This window comes from Mandrillus leucophaeus, unplaced genomic scaffold, assembly GCF_000951045.1.
Source record: "Mandrillus leucophaeus isolate KB7577 unplaced genomic scaffold, Mleu.le_1.0 Scaffold698, whole genome shotgun sequence".
NCBI classification, from domain to species: Eukaryota; Metazoa; Chordata; class Mammalia; order Primates; family Cercopithecidae; genus Mandrillus; species Mandrillus leucophaeus.
The window spans coordinates 645,213-667,366 of NW_012107563.1; the positions used below are offsets into that span (position 1 = coordinate 645,213).

Below are 22,154 nucleotides of genomic sequence, written 5' to 3' on the forward strand. Positions count from 1 at the left end.
CAAAAGGAGATGTTACAGACATACTGAGGGAATCCTCCCAGATCAGGTTTTTGATAAAGGCAAAGCTCCTCCCTTTTATTCTAAAAAAAGGGCCAGTCTGAAAACTTTCAAAGTGGTTGTTTGTTTGTTTGTAGAAGCAGTTTTTCTCTATTGCCCAGGCTGGAGTATGGAGTGCACTGGCGCAATCTCAACTCCCTGTAACCTGTAACCTCCGCCTCCAGGGTTCAAGCAATTCTCCTGCCTCAGCCTCCCGAGCAGCTGGGATTACGGGTGCCCACCACCATGCCCAGCAAATTTTTGTATTTTTAGTAGAGATGGGGTTTCACCATGTTGCCCAGGCGGTCTCAAACTCCCAACCTCAGGTGATCTGCCTCCCTCAGCCTCCCAACAAAGTGTTTCAAAAGCATCTTTGAAAAAAACAGAATACACGTAACTGCAAACAAAGCACATAAAATCTGAAATGTTATAACTAATAACCCACTATCAAATGTAAGAAATAATCTTTTCTTTTAAGAAAAATGCTTAGAGCCAAGCACAATGGCTCACACCTATAAATTCCAAAACCACTCTGGGAGGCAAAGGTGAGAGGATCGCTTGAGGCCAGGAGTTCAAGACCAGCCTGCACAGCACAGTAAGACTCTGTCTCTATAAATATTAAAAAAAAAAAAAAAAAAAAAAAAAATCAATGGGACATGTGGGTGCATGCCTGTAGTCCCAGCTACCTGGGAGGCTACGGCAGGAGGATCATTAGAGCCCAAGAGTCCAAGGATGCAGTGAGGCTTTATCACGCCACTGTACTCCAGCCTGGGTGACAGAGCAAGACGGTCTCTAAAAAAATTTTTAATAAATAAATTCTTAGAACTTTTTTGTGGTATAAAATATTTTAATATGAAAAAATTGGAAAATACAAAAAAAATGAAGAAAACATGTAAACTATCTATAATCCCACAATTCATTACTCATTCAAAATACGTTCATGAGCACTAGGCCTCTGTCAGGAAACTTAGTCTGCTTTTAGAGATAGACAATATTTTAATAAACTAATAGACACAGCAGAGTGTAGTTAAGTATACAATAAAGATAATGTGGTGAAGAGTGTGAGATACCGTATGTATTTCTCAGAATTTCAAATCCAGAACTTTAGGAAAAAAAAAAGTATAAGACATTACAAAGGGAAGTGATGTTTATTTTTCTAAAATTGTAAGCCTGAAATACACAAACATCTGTCTAGCAAGATTAAATCTATCTAATCTTTGTAAAGGAGAAAAAAGAAATCCTCTAGCTAATTAATAAAAAAAAGAAAAGAAAAGAAAATGAGCCAGAATTTTATTTTATTTATTTAGAGACAGAGTCTTGCTCTGTTGCCCAGGTTGGAGTGTGGTGGCACCATCTTGGCTCACTGCAGTCTCCACCAGCCGGGTTAAAGTGATTTTCTCACCTCAGCCTCCCAAGTAGCTGGGATTACAGGCATGCACCAACACATGTGGCTAGTTTTTTAAATTTTTGGTAAAGACTGGTTTTTCGCCATGTTGGCCAGGTTGAACTTCTGACTTGAAGTGATCTGCCCACACCAGCCTCCCAAAGTACTGGGATTATAGGCGTGAGCCACTATGCCCAGCCCAGAATCTGACTTTCTGAAGAGCTTATAAATTTATTATGATGGCCAGGCGTGGTGGCTCACGCCTGTAATCTCAACATTTTGGGAGGCTGAGGAGAGCAGATCACAAGTTCAGGAGATCAAGACCATTCTGGCTAACATGGTGAAACCCCATCTCTACTAAAAAACTCTAAAAAATTAGCCAGGCGTGGTGGTGGGCGCCTGTAGTTCCAGCTACTCAGGAGGCTGAGGCAGGAGAATGGCGTGAACCTGGGAGACAGAGCCTGCAGTGAGCCAAGATCACGCCACTTCACTCTAGCCTGTGCGACAGAGCGAAGACTCCGTCTCAAAAAAAAAAAAATAAAATAAAATTATGACATCTGGAGATTCTAATATCCAGATGTCATATTAGTATGAATAAAAATACTTTTTAAAAGATTATGATGACAAATCCAAATGCTCATATGCTTTCAAATTATCTTTCTCTATGGGCTACAACTGTTTTCACATAAATAATTAACATTTGTATTATTAAGCAGGATATGCCATTTTTCAAGCATGGCAACTGTCTAGGATTAACATTACAGTTTTGAATACTGTTAAAAAAGAAGAGATCTATTTTTGAAACTAAGTTAGTTTAAAACTACTTTGAAACAAAGAAAAACTATAATCAACTCTCCCCAAAACCAAAAACTCATCTGAGTAAGTCCTTTAATTCAACACACAAATGTGCATGTCCTTTCTAAACCCTTGGAATAGAGGGAACTAAAAAATCCTCTAAAAAAGGTATATAGGCTTTACAGTGCCAGACAAGACAGAGTAAACCAAACTACAAGGCCTTGCTTTCTCACTGATGACAACTCAAAATCCCCACCTCAAGACAAAAAGCAACTACCTGAGGAATCTGGAAGCAAAACAGCAGGCAAACTGGAAACCAGAGTCAAACCTAAAAAATGACCAGTGAAAGCTAAGGTGGCGGGGTGGGTGGCTGTGTGTGGGAGCTGAGGTAATTTCATAGTGTTTGGTATGATCTATGATCTCCCAGCTTTAATCTCAGTGCTAGAATACAGGAAAGTGCAGCCAACACTAGTGGGAAAAACCTAGGAGAAACCCCATTCAGCCAGAACACTAGGAAAAACGACTCCTCCATGCTGTAGAGGAGGAGGAGGGAAGGAAAAAACAAAAATGTTTCCCCTTCTTCCTTTTTACTTCTGGCCTTGCCAAGGGTTTGAGGGCAGACTCTGTTACCACACTAGCACCTAAAATCTTGAGAAGATCCATCTGTAGCTAATGGAAGAGGAAACAGGGGTCTCTATTATCCAAAGAAGGGTGAGAGTTCCTATTTTTCTTTTTCACTACTTCACTCTGAAGGCTGAGCTTGGAAAGAAACATGACTTTTTGGCCAGAGAAACAGGGAAAAAAGAACACTGGCATCTGGAGAACGGATGGGAATCCTAGAAAGAGACAGAGAAGAGGATCCCCTAATTTTGTGTATGAACTACGTTCTGGCCTCATCTTAGAATTATGCCTGCATGAAACAGACCCAAAGAAGCACAGCTCTTTGAACTACAATCCACAGAAACCACTGCCCAATTCCTAAACTAACTGGAGTGGAAAGTATGCTGTGCACACCTGAAGAGAAGAAATGCTTTGAGAACTGAACTGACACTGGAACCACCACAAAATGGCAAGACAGAACTCGCATCCTGAAGTTAACCAAACTGACTGCCTGATAAACAAAAATCAACATCCTTCAGAGGATTCTGATGAAATCTTACAACATAATATTAAAAATGTCGCCAGCATATAAATGAAACTTGGCAGGGCACAGTGGCTCACACCTGTATGCACGGCACTTTGGGAGGCCAAGGCAGGCGGACTGCTTGAGACCACGATTACAAGACCAGCCTGGGTAACAAGGTGAAATCCTGTCTTTACCAAAAATACGAAAACTTAGCTGGGAGTGGTGGCACACACCTGTGGTCCTAGCTACTGAGGAGGCTGAGATGGGAGAATCACTTGAGCCTGGAAGGCAGAGGTTGCAGTGAGCCAAGACTATGCCACTGCATGTACTCCAGCCTGGGTGACAGAGTAAGACTCCATCTCAAAAAAAAAAAAAAAAGTGAAAGTTACTTCACATAAACCAGGGAATCTTTCCACTGCTTGAGGGAAAAAACAATCAACAAATGCCAATCCCAAGATGACACAGATGATGGAGTTATCAAACATTTTAAAGCAGTTATAATCATCCAGTGGCATATGTACATGTGTATGTCTGTGTGTGCACACATATGCAGACACACAGATCTACCTATCTTTCCATCTATCCATCCTATCTTTCCATCTATCCATCCTATCTTTCCATCAATCCACCCATTTTGGAAAACTTTGACTTTAACTGATAAACCTCAATAAGTAGCAGCCAATAAAAGTGTTTTTAAATATCTTCCACAATGTGTTACATATTAGGTATTCAAGTATGTGATGATTTGACTTTGATACAGTAGTTTAATAAAAAGTTTCAAAGGTAATCAGGCAACCAAATACGAGCTAGCAAAAGAAATTTATCCAGCTTTCTTACACTTAAGTTCACTTGAACAGAGCAGATCAATTTTACTCAAAAAAGTAGAATGCCAAAGCCGTGGCTGATGATGAAAATTTATCTTAATTTTTCCCTCAGAACTTTTTGACAAGTTCTGCAATCCTGTACCTATAATCCTATGCCAATATTCATAGGTATAAAAAACATACTTCTTGGCCGGGCACGGTGGCTCATGCCTAAAATTCTAGCACTTTGGGAGGCCAAGGCAAGCAGATCACTTGAGGCCAGGAGTTTGAGACCAGACTGGCAAACATGGCAAAACCCTATCTCTAGTAAAAATAAAAATTAGCGCGCGTAGTGGCGTGCAACTGTAGTCCTAGCTGCTCAGGAGGGCTGCTTGAACCCAGAAGACAGAGGTTGCATCACTGCACTTCAGCCTGGGCAAAAAAAAAAAAAAAAAAAAAAAACCAGAACTTATTTATTTATTGAGACAGGGCCTCAGTCTGTCACCCAGGCTGGAATGCTGTGGTGCAACCTCAGCTCACTGCAACCTCCGTCTTCCAGGCTCAAGCGATCCACCTCAGCCTCCCCAGTAGCTAGGACAATAGGAATGCACCAACATGTTCAGCTTTTTTGTATTTCTTGTAGAGATGGGTTTCACTATGTTGCCCAGGCTGGTCTTAAACTCCTGAGGCTCAAGAGATCTGCCCTCCTCCGCTTCCCAAAATGCTGGGATTACAGGTATGAGCCACAGCATCCAGCCTAAAGAATATATTTCAATGCAACAGAATGTTTCACTCTGAAATAATCCCCAATATCATTTGTTATAGTATAAAATAATCAACCTCGTATACAACATATAAATTTGAGAGTTAATCATCCACGTTCTTACTCAAATAGTTTTACTATCAAGGTATAATCAACTAAAAACAACTAAACAATTGGGGAATACAAAACCAAATTCAGCTGATTAACAGGCCAAGCCAATATTCATCTAACTAGTGAACAACAGCACTATATTCTGCCCTTCAGAAAACAAAAAATAACATGAAGACCCTCACCTCCATTTATCTAACAATCTACTGAGGTAGAGGAGGAGAGTGATATACATATCATTATTATAATATGGTGAGTTCTCAGCCTTTCGAGATTTTTGACAATTCAATAATGATCTCAAAGATCTCTAAAATGTAATCACAAGTAATTCTGCAGAGACACTAATTCAAAATACATGTATTAAACTTAACTATTAGTGACACAGCATCTTTGTTATTCTCTCCTCACACTCCCATATGCATTTAACAGAGAAATAATACTGTATACACAAGTGGTATTTAGGACCTCAAACATTTTCCTCATTAACACGAGATCTGATGACATAATTTAATGTCAAAATAAAAATAACGGGGGAGGGATATATAAGTGAAATAAACATCCAGTTAGAAACCACAAGCACAAAGTTTAACAAGAAAATCTAAGTGAAATAGACTGACTGGGAAAACAGCATTCCAGTTACACCTATTATTCCGCTTCCACACTATTTACATTTATAACATACTCATCAATAAATCTTTCTTTACAGTGATTTACAAAAAAGTTAAGAGGCGGCTATTTCCTAATGGAAATGTATTAGAATCTCAACAGAACTCTGTGCTTTCCTACTACAAAATCACTGAGTTCCTACACCAACAAGATACACAAGTGGGAATATATAATGCATAGCTTTGCATACAGTAAATCTTCCTGTTTCGCAGCATCATTTATAAGCACTGTATATAATAAGCATATTCCTATTTACAGTCTTATAAAATAATCTTATATAAAGTCTCAAATCCATAGCTCAGGAACCTGTACAGTTGAAGGCAAGGGGAAACTGAAAGGTTTTTAGAAATACAAAGTGATTCAAGCAAAATCACTATTAAAACTAATAATAATAAAAATTAATCTAATAATCTGGGCCAGGGATCCCAGCACTTTGGGAGGCCAAGGCGGGAGTGCCACTTGAGGTCAGGAGTTCGAGACCAGACTGGACATGACAAAAACCCATCTCTACTAAAAATTAAAAAATTAGCCGGGCATGGAGGTGTACATCTGTAATCCCTGCTGCTCGGAAGGCTGAGGCACGAGAATCGCTTGAACCCAGGAGGTGGAAGTTGCAGTGAGCCAAGATTACATCACTGCATTTCAGTCTGGGCGACACAACGAGACTCTGTCTCAAAAAAATAACAACAATAATAATAATCTAATAATCTAAAATATCTAGTTCTATAGGAACTAGAGAAAAAGAGTATAGTAAATTAGGAGCCAATTAAAAACTGACTGCAACAAACCAAAGGAGAAGTGATGAGGATAAGAGCTAAAGTGTTAACACTGAGAATAAAAACAATGAGAAGGATGCAAACTATACATTTAAAAAAAAATAATTCATTAGATTTCATGACTGACAAAGATATGGATGAAAGAGTGGCATTTAAAATAATTCCAAGTTTTCAACTCTTGAGTATTTATGAACATGATTTTACTAATGATAAAAAAAAAAAGTCTAAAAGTAAGAAATTTGTGGAGGAAAGGCAAGTTTAGACATGAGGTGACAACAATGATTTCAAATGCACATGTAAACAAAATACCTTGAAGATATGAAACTGAATCCCAAAAGAGAAAATTTAAAAATACAAGTAATTTCTGAAGAGAATAGTTGAAAAGATAAGGAATAAATACTGAAAACTAAATAACAAAGGGAGAAGAAGAAGAAGAAAAGCCTACGAGGCCTAAGGGTAAAACCATTTCAGAAATGAGACTAACCAACACAAAAATTTGAAAGAGAGAGCTGCATGAGAAAAATGATAAAGACAGTAATATACTTTTCATCTGTGAGGTCCACTGTCAATTATTAAACACTATCCCAACTGTTTTTGCTTTCAGAATGGCCTGATAAGATTATTTACTATTCTCGTTTTATAAATGTATAAAATTAGGTTAAGTGACTTAACTAAAATCAACGAGGTTGTAAGTTATGGAACTGTGTCTCAAACCCAGTTCTTCTAACTACCTAGGCACTCAGATGTAGTCTAGTTTCCAAAAACAACACAAAAAGTCCACTAGCTAGCAACGTCACCGAATCAGATGATGGATGACTGTGGTGACACACCATTTAATAGCACCAATCTAAAAACCAAGAAGACTTTAAAAACAGAAGATTATAAAGTTTTTGAGTCTTCTGATCAAGTAACAGCTAAATAAACTGCATTTAAACATGAATTTGAAGCAGACCTCAACAGGGCTTAAGGATCTTCAAACTCTTAACGTGAAAGCTACCTTTCTCTAAGTGATTTAATTCAAGCAGTATTAAAATAGACTCACTCCACCTTTCTCCTAATGGCTAAGACACGTACTGTTTGGGTTTGGAGAAAATATTACAAAAACAATATGGAGACCAGGCACAGTGGCTCACATCTATAATTCCAACACTTTGGAAGGCTGAGGGGGGAAGATCACTTGAGCCCAGGAGTTCAAGGCTACGGTGAGCTATGATCATGCCACTGCACTCCAGCCTGTGTGACAGAGTGAGAGTTCAACTCGAATTAATAATAATAATAAGGTAATAAATGCTCACTGTGAAAAAAATTAAACTATTCAAAGGTCTCATTCACTGCACCCTATCCACCTACTGCTTTCTTCAGAAATAACCGCTGTTAAATGGCTGGTAGGCCACCTTTCAGAGTTGTCTATATGCATCTTTCTTTATAAATATGTATAAATATTACAAGTATGTACATTGTATACACGTATATATGCAAAACAGACACTTCATACATTTATTTATTTATTTATTTTTGAAGCAGAGTTGCAATCTTGGCTCACTGCAACCTCTGCCGCACAGGTTCAAGTGATTCTCCTGCCTCAGCCTCCTGAGTAACTGGGATTACAGGCATGCGCCACCACACTTGGCTAATTTTTGTATTTTTTAGTAGAGACAGGGTTTCACCGTATTGGCCAGGCTGGTCCCAAACTCCCAACCTCAATGATCCGCCTCCCAAAGTGCTGGGATTACAAGCATGAGCCACCGCACCAGGACTTAATTTTTGTATTTTTAGTGGAGACCGGATTTCACCATGTTGGCCAGCCTGGTCTCGAACTCCTGACCTCAATGATCCGCCCACTTCAGCCTCCCAAAGTGCTAGGATTATAGGAGTGAGCCACCGTGCCCGGCCCACTTTATACTTTCTGGTTTAAAAAAAAAAAACAAAACTGTACTCCTTTTTACTGCTTAAAACTGATGTTCTTCAAAGCCTTGCTGGGTTTATTAATAAAACAATGAAATTCTTTTAACTGATGACCAGTAATAATATTAGTCTAAAATACTGGCGAGGCACGGTGGCAAGTGCCTATAATCCCAGCTACTCTGGATGCTGAGGCAGGAGAATCGCTTGAACCTAGGAGGTGGAGGATGCAGCAAGCCACGATTGCGCCACTGCATGCTAGCCTGGGCAACAGAGTGAGACTCCATCTCAAAAACACAAACAAGCAAAACACATTACAGTCTGTATTTTGTAACTGTCTGCTGTTCAAAAGTCTCGTTCAACTATTTCCCCAACTTGAAACATATGCTGAACATAATCTAGCACATTCTTTACAACTCATAGTCTCTATAACTTTTACCCACTATTAAATTATGTTATAATATGAAGATACTTTCCAGGGCAACTGAGATATCCACAATGACACTACATGTTCCCCAGTTGCAGCCTCTTAAAAAAAAAAAAAAAAATTAAAATTCCTAGTATTCCCTAATAGAGTAAAAGATGTTTAGCTTTCCAAAGACTTTATAAAATTATTAGATTTTTAAATATTCAAACCAACTGACAGGTAGTCAGGAAATATACCATTATTTCTATTTTTAAATGAGGCTAAGAAAAGATTAATTAGAAAACTTGCTTATCAGGATTAGTACATAAAGGATCCTAAAGTTCATCTTATCTAATCTCATTTTATAAATGATAAAACCACCATCTCCTTCCTAGCAACCAACTGTCATCTGTCACATGTTACTTTACAGCAACCATATTAATTTTGAAGCCTCTTCAGGCTTTAAAAGGCCTCTACTAGGAACCTTCTAAACAGTAGTTTGCAAAAATCTAAATGTAGTAGTCACAAAGTAGCCATCATTGTTAAAATGTGAAAATTAGAAATATACTGCAGATACATTAAGGATATAGACTTAAAGAATAACCACACTCCTCTCTTTAAAAAGAGGTACAAAATACATGAGCTTTGGACTCAAAGGCTTTTTAGTTTTCTGCAGAGTGAGTTGCTGGAGAACTGCTGGCCAAGTGGGTGTTACTGTAAAATACTTCCTTGCCAAGGAAAGCATATTTTCTCTGGAATCCTATTCTATGAGCAGGAGAGGAGCAGCACAGTAGTATGCTCCTTATTCTGTCCCAGAGTTAACAAGAAATATTAATAATCTATTAAGAATCACCAATTCCCACTCCTCCCTCCACCAAACATAAATACTACCAAGATCACACTCAAAAAATCCATAGTGAAAATAAAACAGCAGTAAACAAAGAGGATATAACTGTGTTCTAATTAGGCCACTAACTATATGCACCTAGTAAAGGTATGACTGAACAAGTTTAATCATTTCTGAATCTTGATTCCTCATCTGTAAAAAGTCTTTCTGATATGTCTTTCAGGTCTAAAATGTGTAGTTTTGGCCGGACGCAGTGGCTCATGCCTGTAATCTCAGCATTTTGGCAGGCCGAGGCGGGTGGATCACCTGAGGTCGGGAGTTCGAGACCAGCCTGACCAACATGGAGAAACCCGTCTCTACAATAAAAAATACAAAATTAGCCAGCCAGGGTGATGAATGCCTGTGAAATCCCAGCTACTCGGGAGTCTGAGGCAGGAGAATAGCTTGAACTCGGGAGGTGGAGGTCGCAGTGAGCGGAGATGACGCCATTGTACTCCAGCCTGGGCAACAAGAGCAAAACTCCATCTCCAAAAAAAAAAAAAAAATGGTGGTTTTTAGATATCGGGTTTAAGCAAGAAAGTTAACAGGGAACCCAATTATAGAACCATAACCAACTATTCCTATAGCTACAAATGCATAACATGTTTGTGATGGCCTTTAGCCACCCTATTCTAAAATCAAAGAAAACAGAAACAATTCTCCATGGGAGAAAATAAAATACAAAAACACACTGGTGTATATATGAAAATGATTTCATTTTAATTTTCCTGGGATCCACACGGTCCACCTTCCTTTAATTTCAATTCATTCCCATGTCTTTTGTAAACATCAAAATGAAAACTAAGTTTCACCTCCTTTTAATTTAGTACTATTAACAATGAAATGGCCAAAATGAGGACAAGAAAAAGAATAATTCATTTATAAAGCTTTTTGCAAAAAAATACCAAAATTGTATTAGCTGGAATTTCCCAAATAAACATAGGTTCTATATCTAATGATACAGTCTTTAAACGCACAATTCCATGTGCACAATTGCTTACAGTAGACGTAAAGCAAAGAATTATGTAACTAAGAGTAAATAAAATGCTGAACAATATGAGTGAGCTTAATGTTAAGAAATTCTAATAAAATCTCATTAAACAAAATTTGAATCCTTAATTTCATTCACAGGCCATTCAATTTACTAAAGTTTTAATTACATACAAGAACAACTGGTTGTACAGGCAGAATTTAAAATTGAGCATACTTCACGCAGAGTTGCTTTTAAATGTCTTATACTCACAAACCCAACATAATAGGGATGGGGGAAAGGGAGGGAGAGAGGACAAACCTGAGGATGAAAAGATTCTACAAGATTCTTCCTCTAGGCTAGATTTTCTTCTTTTCCTGTATTATCACCCTGAACAACTATACCGTCCCCTCAATTTTCATTTCTAGCCTGTTCTCTCCAGGTGCCCAACCCATATATCCAGCTAGGTATCTCCACCTTGATGTTCCACAGACAACAAATAATCAAGATGCAAAACTACTGTACCTAACAAAACAGTAACCATAATAGTCTTTGGGTGGTTGAGATAAAGGTGATTTTAAGCTTCTTTCCATAGTGAGGATCTTTCTTTTATTCTTGGTGGGATATTAAAAAAAAGAAAAATCCCCCATCTACCCTATCCCCCCCAAATTATCTTTCTCCTCAATCTTCTTTCTCTCCCTGATTTGGCCATCTTAGTGACTGGTATCATACCCTTAAATCAACCTAGTCACTTAAACAAAAGCCTTGGCAACACCCATCTTCCTCATATCCATCTTCCTGTTATTACTAAACTCTATTGCAGTCATCCCTTCCTCTTCTCCCTATTAGTATTACTTTAGTTGAGCCCCTCATCTTCCCTAATTTAACCTTCCTATCCCAAACTCATCCCGCCATTGCCCCTCCCTGCTCCACAAAGATGCTAATAATTTTTCTAAAACAAATTTAAAACTTGTGCTTTCATTTAAAGCCCTTCAGACACTCAATTCCCTTTTGATTTAGAAGGTGATCCTATGCATGCTATATAAAGGCCCTTCATCAGAAAACCCAGGCTTAATTCTCCAATCACTTCTCCCTACCCTATGCCCTACCCAAAGTTGCAATTTCCTTGAATATGAGCTTCTATGTTTTGCACACAATGCCTGCACCCTTTCTACTGTATACATCACAGTGTACACAGTAGAACGTACACAACATATACATAGGTGACACCATTACTCTTCATATCACAATGATCATCACATTACTTTTCATCATATTCCCAGTCCCATCCCATCAGAAAGAGCTTTCTGAGGAAAAGGCTGTGTAGGTACACAATGTTGCGGACTACCTTGCGGATTGGCTGACAGATGGCAAGTAAGTAACAAAGCTCAAACAACCAGCAACTTTCCATGCACTCTTTCCAACCACCAGATGCTATTACTATTAAAACCTTTATAGGCTCTTACTGTATTACAGCAATTTGAAAACTGTTTTGTAATTAAAATGAAAACATCAACAATTCTGTAGGACTACTAAAACAAGAGATTTTAGGCTGGGTGCAGTGGCTCATGCCTGTAATCCCAGCACTTCGGGAGGCTGAGGCGGGCAGATTGTTGAGGTCAGGAGTTCGAGGCCAGCATGATCAACCAGGAGAAACCTCATCTCTACTAAAAATACAAAATTAGCCAGGCACGGTGGCACATGCCTGTAATCCCAGCTACTCAGGAAGCTTGAGGCAGAAGAATCGCTTGAACCCAGGAGACAGAGGTTGCAGTGAGCCAAGATGGAGCCATTGCACTCCAGCCTGGGCGACAGAGCTAAACTCTGTCTCAAAAAAAAGAGATTTTATTCATAGGCCTTCACCCATAGGATTATTTGGAATTAATAAACTGTTACAGCTCTAAGGGGACTGAGACATCTAATTCTTTGCTTTTGCAAATAAATCAAAGTACTGATTAGGGAATTTTGCACAATGATGCTGCAGCCTCTAACCAACTCCTTTAGGATTTTACTACTCTTTGGCTAAGTTGCTCACAACTTTCATTCTTGAAATTACCATCAAAACAGAGACAGGCTTCTAAAAACTTCTCAGTTGTCTCATAAAATGAGAATAAGAATTTGGAATTTCTTGTTCAACAGAAATTACTATAAAAATTGAAACCTTATTTCTTGATGTTAAAAAAAAAACAAAGATATTAATTATCCTTACAAAGGCTAATTTAAAAACCACTCATAGAAATCATTTCAGAAAAAAAAAAAAAAGTAACATGGTAAAAATTCATCTTGACAATTTTTATTCAAAGGTGCTGATATTCAGCCAGAGGCAAGATGGATAATCTGTAAACAGTTCTTGAGCTTTTATTAACATTTAGTAAATAAATACTAGCCCTATTAGTAAACTTTGTCCCTATTTTAAGAAAATAACATAAGCAGCTATATCCACAGCAGCTCTCAATGTTGGATAGTAATCATTCTCGTTATCATTTATTAAAGCCTTTTTATGTATGTAATATGTTTTAAAAGGTCTATAATGCACATGTACTTATCACTAAATTAGGTATGGGTTGTTTGTGCCAATTAGTGCAGTTTTATTTTATTGTCTTCCTTTAGTGAGTTAGCGCAGTAACACGTTGAAATCATAATGACTAAGAATCAGTTTCAAATAAATATTATACTTCACAAAAAAGGAAGGATGGAAAGCAATGAGCTAACCTTTTAAAATGTTGCCCCCTTTGCTGAATTTTTTAAATCAACTTTCACAACAAGAATCCTCTCTGCAATTAAAATGTAAACAACTTTCAGTAAATAAAATGGCACTAAATGAGGAAAAACAAGAAACATGCATTTCTAGTACACGTACACAGACACACAGACACATAGACACAAATGAATGTAAACTCCACGAAGGCAGAGGCTTGTTTTGGTTTTTCATTTGGTCTGTTTTGTACACTGTTGAAACCTAGTGCCTAAAATAGTATCTGCACGTGGTCAATGCAAAAAAAGTGTTGAATATTTCCATCAGGCAGCTTTTCAAGTGGGTTTGCTCTGTTTTTGATTTAAGATAAGCACTATAAGGCCTTTATGAGCTATACTGTTATGCTCAATTATAATTCTCGTTTACAAGTAGCATGTTATTAACCAAGTTCTCAAGTTTCTAAGTTTACTGCTGGGCACAGCAAAGTACAGCCTTTGGCCTGTTTTGGTAGGCCCTCAAACTAAGGATGGCATATATATATACACATGGGGTTTTTTTTTTGTTTTGAGACAGGGTCTTGCTCTGTCACCCACGCTGGAGTAAAGTGGCACAATCTCAACTCACTGCAACCTCCACCTCCCTGGATTAAGTAATCCTCCCAAGTAGCTAGGACTACAGACATGGATTACCATGCCTAGCTAATGTTTTTGTATTAATATTTTTTGTAGAGACATACTGTTTCACAATATTGCCCAGGCTGGTCTGGAACTCCTAAGCTCAAGCTCAAGCGATCAGACTGCCTCAGCCTCCCAAAGTGGTAGGATTACAGGCCTAAACCACCACACTCAGCCGACGGTTCTCTATTTTAAGCTTTGTAAAAGACAAAGAATATACAAAGAGGCCCACAACACCTAAGATATTTACTAATGCTCTACAGACAAATTTTGCTGCCCCCTGGACTGGAGATTCCACTCATAAAAGAATAAATTTTCTCTAAATATATACTTTCTTTCACCCATCAGTAGAATCTGCACTATTGGATCTCTTACCTAAATCCTTCTCCACATCTAAGCCCCTGAAATTCAGAATGTTATCTGAAGAACGTTAAATAAATGCTTTGCTGTTTTGGTTTTTTATCAGAGCGTAAGTAGTTATGACGTTGAAGCTAGGAAAAAGTAAATGATTAAAGTTAATTTATCTTTAATGTTTCACATACTAAAAAAATAGCAAACAAGGACAAGGATGAAAAGAGGAAAAAAGTCAAAATGGAACACAAACAGAAAAACTTGAAACTAACTGTATTTCAAATTAATAGCAAAACCACTTTAAGTGGGGGAAAAAACTAACCAAGTAATGTTTGTACATAGTATTTTAACTACATAACCTTAGGCAAAAACAAAAAATGAATTACAAACAAATATTAAACTCTAATTAATAGGTTTGTTTTCAGATATAGGCTTTAGCAATTCTGAAACTACTTTCTATGTATTTCAGGAATGAACAAATAATAAGTAAATATACTGTAGATAACAAAAGCCAGGTTTCTTGCTGTCAAAGAAAGAAATTACAGATTTGGAAAGAAGGAAAGCTAGAATGAACCCTACTGTATTTGACTGGAATTGAAGATATGATGATGAATTCATGGCTTTTTAGATAAACAGATACAAAACAGATGAGAAAGAATGTATGTACATATATATAAAATTTACAGTTCTATCTAGTGATAGATATACATAAACTAAAAGAAACTAGAGAAATGGCTGATTCCCAGGCTGGGGCGGGAGTATTTTATTACACTAGAGAATAAGACAACTCAAAAAATAATGTCCTTTGTCTAAAGGACAAAGGAGCCAGCTTGCCTAGTCAAAACTGAGACAATCAAAGTATAAAGATAACTCAACTAATAATAAAAAAATGCATGAGTTTAGCTGGGTGCGGTGGCTCACGCCTGTAATCCCAGCACTTTGGGAGGCCGAGGCAGGTGGATCACTTGAGGCCAGGAGTTCAAGATCAGTCTGGTCAACATGGCAAAACCTGGACTCTACTAAAAATACAAAAATTAGCCAGGCATGGTGTTGTGTGCCTGTAGCCCCAGCTAGTCAGGAGGCGGAGGCACAAGAATCGCTTGAACCTGGGACGTGGAGGCTGCACTGAGCTAAGATCATGCCACTGCACTCTAGCCCAGGTGACAGAGTGAGACTCTGTCGTAAAAAAAAAAAAAAAAAAAAAAAAACCATGAGTTCATACTAATATAATATACACCTACATATATAAATAGGAAAGCTTGTAGAGAATGCAAACTAATAAATACAAAAATGATAGACTCAGAAAACCACCACTGGGCAATCACCATTAGTTCTGATTCATTTAAGAACAGAGAAGACGCTAAAACAAATGGTAAAAATTTGACGAGTAGCAAGATATTTGCATCTAAGTATCTCCCCAGAAGATACTATTAATAGTTACAAAGGAAACACAGTAACTATACAGTAGGGAAACCTGCAGATAAAAATTAGCACCCCAGCCTGAGCAACATAGCCAGACCTCCTCTCTACTAAAAATCTAAAAAATTAGGCAGGCATGTTGGTGTGCACCTGTAGTCCCAGCTACTCAGAAGGCTGAGGTCAAAGGACTGCTTAAGCCCAAAAGTTCAAGGCTGCAGTGAGCCATGATCACAGCACTGCACTCAAACCTGACCAAGAGAGCAAGATCCCTGTCTCTTTAAAAAAGAATAATAAACAAAAGCTCAACATCCCTACTAATGGAATACATGGATAACATGATTCCTGATATCATACATTGAGAGGAATACAATATTACTCCTGGAGTGTTCCTGCCAAAAATATAGAACCCAAACCTAATCATGAAGCAGCAGCAAATCAATATTAAAGCAATTCTAAAAATACTGGCCTATTTTTATCAAATATCATCTCAAAGGTCATACAAGAAAAGAGGAGTAACCAATCAATTCACATTAAGGGAGACTAAGACAAGAGAACGTTAAGGTGTGATGTAGAATTTACTCCAGTAAGGACATTACTGGTATGATTAGTGAAACCTGAATATGATCTACAGACAACAGTACTGTATCAAAGTTAATTTCTTGATTTTGATCATTGTACTACAGTTAAATAAAATGTGCTTGTTTTTAAAATATACACAGAGTTATTTAGAGGTAAGGGGTACCATGAATTGGAATTTACTCTCAAAATGTTCAGAAAAGAAATTATATTTTCATTTGCATGTGAAGAGAGAGAAAGAAAGCAAACATGGTTACAGGAGGTAGAGAAATCTGGATGAAGTATACACAAAACTTCATCATTCTTACTATTTTTCTATGAATGTGAAGTCATAAAAATTAAAAATGAGAAAATAAATTTGTATTTGGACATTATACCAGTAAAAACAAAACCACCAACCAAAAAAACCTATGAAAAATTGAACGATGGTTCTCCTTTACATCTAGCACCAAGGATTGAGAACTAGGTCCTTCTAATCCCTGCTCTAATGCTTACAGAACTGCATTTCCTTGGAAATATCACAACTGTTCGGCCTCAGTTTCCTTATCTGTAAAATGGGATAACCCCTATCTAACCATTATCACAGAGTTAAACTAAAGATCCACGGAAACATGATAACGGCTGCAGAAAAGAGCGCAGAGTATAAAACACTGCATATTATAAAGTGGATCACTTTTTTCTAATATCTACCTTTTTTCTTTTTAATTTTTGTAAGTATACAGTAGGCACACACACTTGTGTACATGAGATGTTTTGAAAAAGTGGTTTACTTCCCTCCCCCAACCCCCACCCAGCCAGAGTCTTCCTCTGTCGCCCAGGCTGGAGTGCAGTGACGTGATCTCAGCTCACTGCAACCTCTCTCTCCCTGGTTCAAGAAATTCTCCTGCCTCAGCCTCCTGAGTAGCTGGGATTACAGGCGCACACCACCACACCTGGCTAATTTTTATATTTTTAGTAGAGACGGGGTTTCAACATGTTGGCCAGGCTGGTCTCAAACTCCTGACCTCGTAATCCACCCACCTTGGCCTCCCAAACTGCTGGGATTACCGGCATGAGCCACTGCGCCCAGCAAAGTGGTAACTTCTAACAAATGTTTGGCAAATTAAAAGTACTTCATAAATATGTAAGACAGATTTTTGTCATAGTGAGCAGTTGTTACAGAAACTAGACATTTGCTACATAATGTTTTGATTTGTAAAAAACAAAATTACTTACTCAAAACTCAAAGGGCAAAAAAGATTAAAAATTTTTTTTTTTACTCCAGAGGATTTTACTCATATATTTAAAATATTTCAACAAATTCAAACACTTATGCCTATTTTTTCTTGACCATAAAACTTTATGGTATCAAAAACATTGCTACATCAAAGAAAGCCATTAACTAGGACTTGGTCAACCTTTGAGACATTGATCACTGTATAGAAATCGTTATATTATTCCCCAAGTTCTACACACTAAAGTACATGGCAAAGTATTTTGTCTTTCTTTGATAAGTTACTCAAATGAACCCTGAGGAATCACATCAAATTCAGAAAATATTTATAAAAGGGACATCAATTTTCTCAGATACTTAAACGTTTGCTTTAAAAATGAAAATACTTATTAGTTTGTTCTTCTAAATTCATAAGGCTTTGGTCTCCACTTAACAATAGTTGCTTTTTAAAATCATATGCACGTGGAGACTAATGATTCTCGCTGACAAAACATCCTTAAATCTGTATAAGAAATAGTTAAGATTCCAAAATATCAAATGGAGATTTTAAAACATATATAACAGACAATTTTGTATAAAACTGAATGTAGCTAGTCATATTTTCCCATTGTTTGAAAAATCATTTAACTAAGTCTACCTGCTCAGTCTCTATTCTGAGCAGTGGACAGGCAATCTGGACTCTAAGAGGCAAAATGCTAAGAACAGATCAGGCTGCAACCAACATAGCCCTTAGCAAAGAACCGATGTTGGAGTCAGTAGTGCCTGCACAGCCTCTCCAGCTCTGCAGCAAGTTCAATACACAAACTGGTAACAAGACAAAAGGAAAAGGATCACAACAACACAGGCTCCAAAAGGGCATGATTTCTGCTTGTCTGGTTTGCCACTATAACCCAGGAGATGGAAAAAAACTCCCTAAGCCACAATACATGTTCATTAAATATTAGTTACATGCATAAAAGAATGAAATCCTAGGTCTTTCAAGTCAATCAATATAAATTACATTAAGTTGCAGAATTATTTTAAAAACAAATTTGGCATACATCAACTTAATAGTCAAAACTGTCTTTAGAGAACATGAGCAACCTAGTCCCCATTCTGACTAAATAAATAAATGTCAAAGTTCCTGAGATTTTTCATGACCTATAGTAGGTATTTTAATACATTTACATAGCATTCCTTAAGTTTAAAGGATGGCTGTATCAGAAACTCTTATAAAACAAAATTAGAAAGACGAAATAAATGCATATAATCAAAATCAGAAGAAGTAAATGCATCATGTTTACCATCAAATATGAGACAGAATCCATTTAGGTAAGAAATCACAAGCTATAAAAACAGTTCTCATCAGCATTTATTTCTCATAACCAATAGTACCTCTACCATAATCTGCTGCCTCTATAATTAGAAAATCAAAATTTCGATTTAGTCTTTGTTTATTCCTATAGCATATACGTCAATAATCTGTCATTTTATAGTTCAAAGAAATTCTTTAAGAGGTACATTATTAAATTAAGAGGTCTGCAATTCACTCAAATAGTTCTATTTCTTTTGTAAAATCACATGGAGCAGAATACAAGTAAACACAACAAAAGTTTACACATGACTTATGCTCACTATTGAGCATAAAACTTTTTTCTCCAATTAACCTATTTTTTGTGAAGCAATTCAACTTATTCCCTAGACGCTCTCTTTTAAGACTACCAATCTATTCTAAGTGACAAACTTCATTCTGCTTCCCAAGTACTAACCATATAATCAAATATACTATTCCACTACCAATTGAAACCTAACATATTCCAAAGGGCCTGCCTTATGTGGGTTATCATCATCTTACTATGCTTCTTGTGTCCATGCTGCTGGAAAAGCAGTCTGTACAAGCAGGAGTAGAGGCACAATCCTGAGAGAGAGGAGTAGAGAAAGATGTTGAGAAAACAAAACCAGACAAAATGAGCTCACTTAAAAGTTCAGGAGCTCAGCCAGTGTTCAAGGTCAAGGTTGATTACATTCTTTCACACCATATGAGTTAGAAGTTGTCCAAAACAGCGTAACTGGCCTTAGAAACAGGTATCTGAAATTGTACATACAAGTAGTAATATTATCACTAAGCCACCTATACCCCTTCTGAAAAAGAAGCAAACGGGCCAGGCGCAGTGGCTCACACCTGTAATTCCAGCACTTTGGTACGCCGAGGCGGGTGCATCACTTGAGGTCAGGAGTTCGAGATCAGCCTGGTCAACATGGTGAAACCCCGGCTCTACTAAAAATACAAAAATTAACCGGGTGTGGTGGCACATGCCTGTAATTCCAGCTAACGGGGAGGCTAAGGCAGGAGAATTGCTTGAACCCAGGAGGCGGAGGTTGCAGTGAACCGAGATTACGCCTCTGCACTCCAGCCTGGGCGAAGAAGCGAGACTCCGTCTCAAAAAAACGCAAGCAAGTGATCACAGAATATGACTCTTTAGGACACTGGGGCTATAAAGTTCCCTAAATGTTAATCAAAATTACTGTAACAAACTCCATGCTAGTCTAGAATGAAATAACTGAACTCCACGAAACATGCATTTCCATCGTGCCCAAAATTTTTTTTATATTTAATGATGTGTATTTCTCTCAAATCATGCAGTCTCTCAAAACCGTTATCAGTTTCAATTATCCATGTATTCTATTTTTAATGTAAGAAAAAAACTTCTATATGTCATTTCAAACAGAAAAACAGAGCAAAATCAGACATGAAAATAACATAATTACTAGACAACATAAAACTCACAATGGATCTAAACTAACTGGAATCTTCAATGGACTACTCCCCTCCCCAATTCTCCTCCCCAAAGTAATAACCAGATGTTCAGAAATGTTAACTACCGTAGCCAAGGTCATTTAGCTACCTAGGATTGCATCTATTCATTCAAGAAATCTTTACTTAGCGGCCGGGCACGGTGGCACACACCTGTAATTCCAGCACTTTGAGAGGTCAAGGTGGGTGGATCTCTTGAGACCAGTTCTATACCCGCCTACCAGCCTGGGCAACATGGCAAGACCCCATCTCTATTCAAAACACAAAAATTACCCAGGCATGGAGGTGAATGCCTGTGGTCCCAGCTACTCAGGAGGCTGAGGTGGGAGAAATGCTTGAGGCAGAGAGGCAGAGGTTGCAGTGAGCCCTGATGGCACCACTGCTCTCAAGCCTGGATGACAGAGCAAGGCCCAGTCTCAAAAAAAAAAATCTTTACATATGTACTGTGTATTAGGATACCGTGCTATGAACCAAGGACATGAAACAAAGGAAATATAGTCACTGTCCTCATAGAGCTTATCGTCTAGTGGTAAAGACTACTAAAATTACTTAAAATTGCTATGATCACTGGAAGAAAAAGCACAGTGTTTTAAGACAGTTTAACAGGAGACCTAAATCAGTGATTCTGAACCAGGGTCACCATGCCCCGCAAGAAACATTTAGCAACGTCTGGAGACATTTTTGGCTGTCATAATTGTGGAAGGTGCTAGTGGCATCCAATGCATAGAGGCCAGGGATGCTGTAAACATCCTGGAATGCATAAGACTGCTCTCCAAGCAAACAATTATCCAGCCCAAAATATCAATAGTTACCAAGATATTTAGATCTTGGGTTCTCATATGAGCAGAAAGGGGTTAGTGAAAGACTTCCTTCCTTTATAACACTAAGTATGCTACATCTTTAAAGGACTTTCACAAGGTAAAAAGAAAAAAATACAGCCTGACTGACAGAATTAACCAGAACTCCCACTAGAAAATGATAATAGGAAAGGAAAAGCAGAGACAGATTCCCTGGTAGATGAAAATAAAAGACAAATGCAGTGTTTTATAGCTGCTTCCCATAAATTCCCTATCCTGAACTGTCGACAAAGGAAAAATATACAAACTAAAAACAAATTTCACATGTTTGTATTATGCCCTCTACCTTTTCTACTTTTCTCTTCTAACCCATGTCTACTACCGGATGTTGGTGAAATTACAAAAAGTCCTGTAGTTAGACAAAATACCCACACTGAATACAAAATTGGAAGTAAAATAAAACGGAGATGGGAGTTCACTTTATAGAACAGAAAAATGTAGTGGATATTAAATTGATTCTGGAAAGCCTGCATCCTGGAATAGTTTAAAGATTAATCTATCCGAAAGGATCCCAAAGACAAAAAATACTAAGAATTTAGGTATCCTAAAGACAATTAAAGGTAACAGAATCCTCTAAATTTATGAACTAAGGTAAATCCAGAAATTAAACTGAAATTACTCTTCTGACATATCTCAAACCTACATATCTGGTCCTACATCTTCCCACTTAGCCTATTCAGAGCAGCAAGAGAAATAGATCATGGGGGAAAGGCTACATTGTAATACACTAGCAATACAAAGGACCTGAAAAAAATAGATCACTGACTGGTATTTCATTATGTTAAAGATTAACTGTTAACTTTTTTGAGGTGTGATTAATGGTAAAGGGACTGTGTTTGTTTGTTTGAAGTACTTAAAATTTAAAAGAATCTGGCCAGGACAGTGGCCCACCCCTGTAATCCCAGTACTTTGGGAGGTCAACGCAGCAGGATCATTAAAGGCCGGGAGTTCAAG

The 22,154-nt window shown here is 37.6% G+C and overlaps 1 protein-coding gene across 1 annotated transcript in view; it reads right to left on the bottom strand.

Annotated features, from left to right (window-relative positions):
• LOC105527879 (T-lymphoma invasion and metastasis-inducing protein 2-like) overlaps positions 1 to 19,442 on the bottom strand; it is a 564,729-nt gene extending 545,287 nt beyond the window's left edge. The window contains 1 exon segment of the mRNA XM_011964376.1: positions 19,384 to 19,442. Within this exon segment, the coding sequence (XP_011819766.1) occupies positions 19,384 to 19,401 (18 nt within the window). The 5' untranslated portion in view covers positions 19,402 to 19,442.
• Positions 19,443 to 22,154: the final 2,712 nt, after the last annotated feature.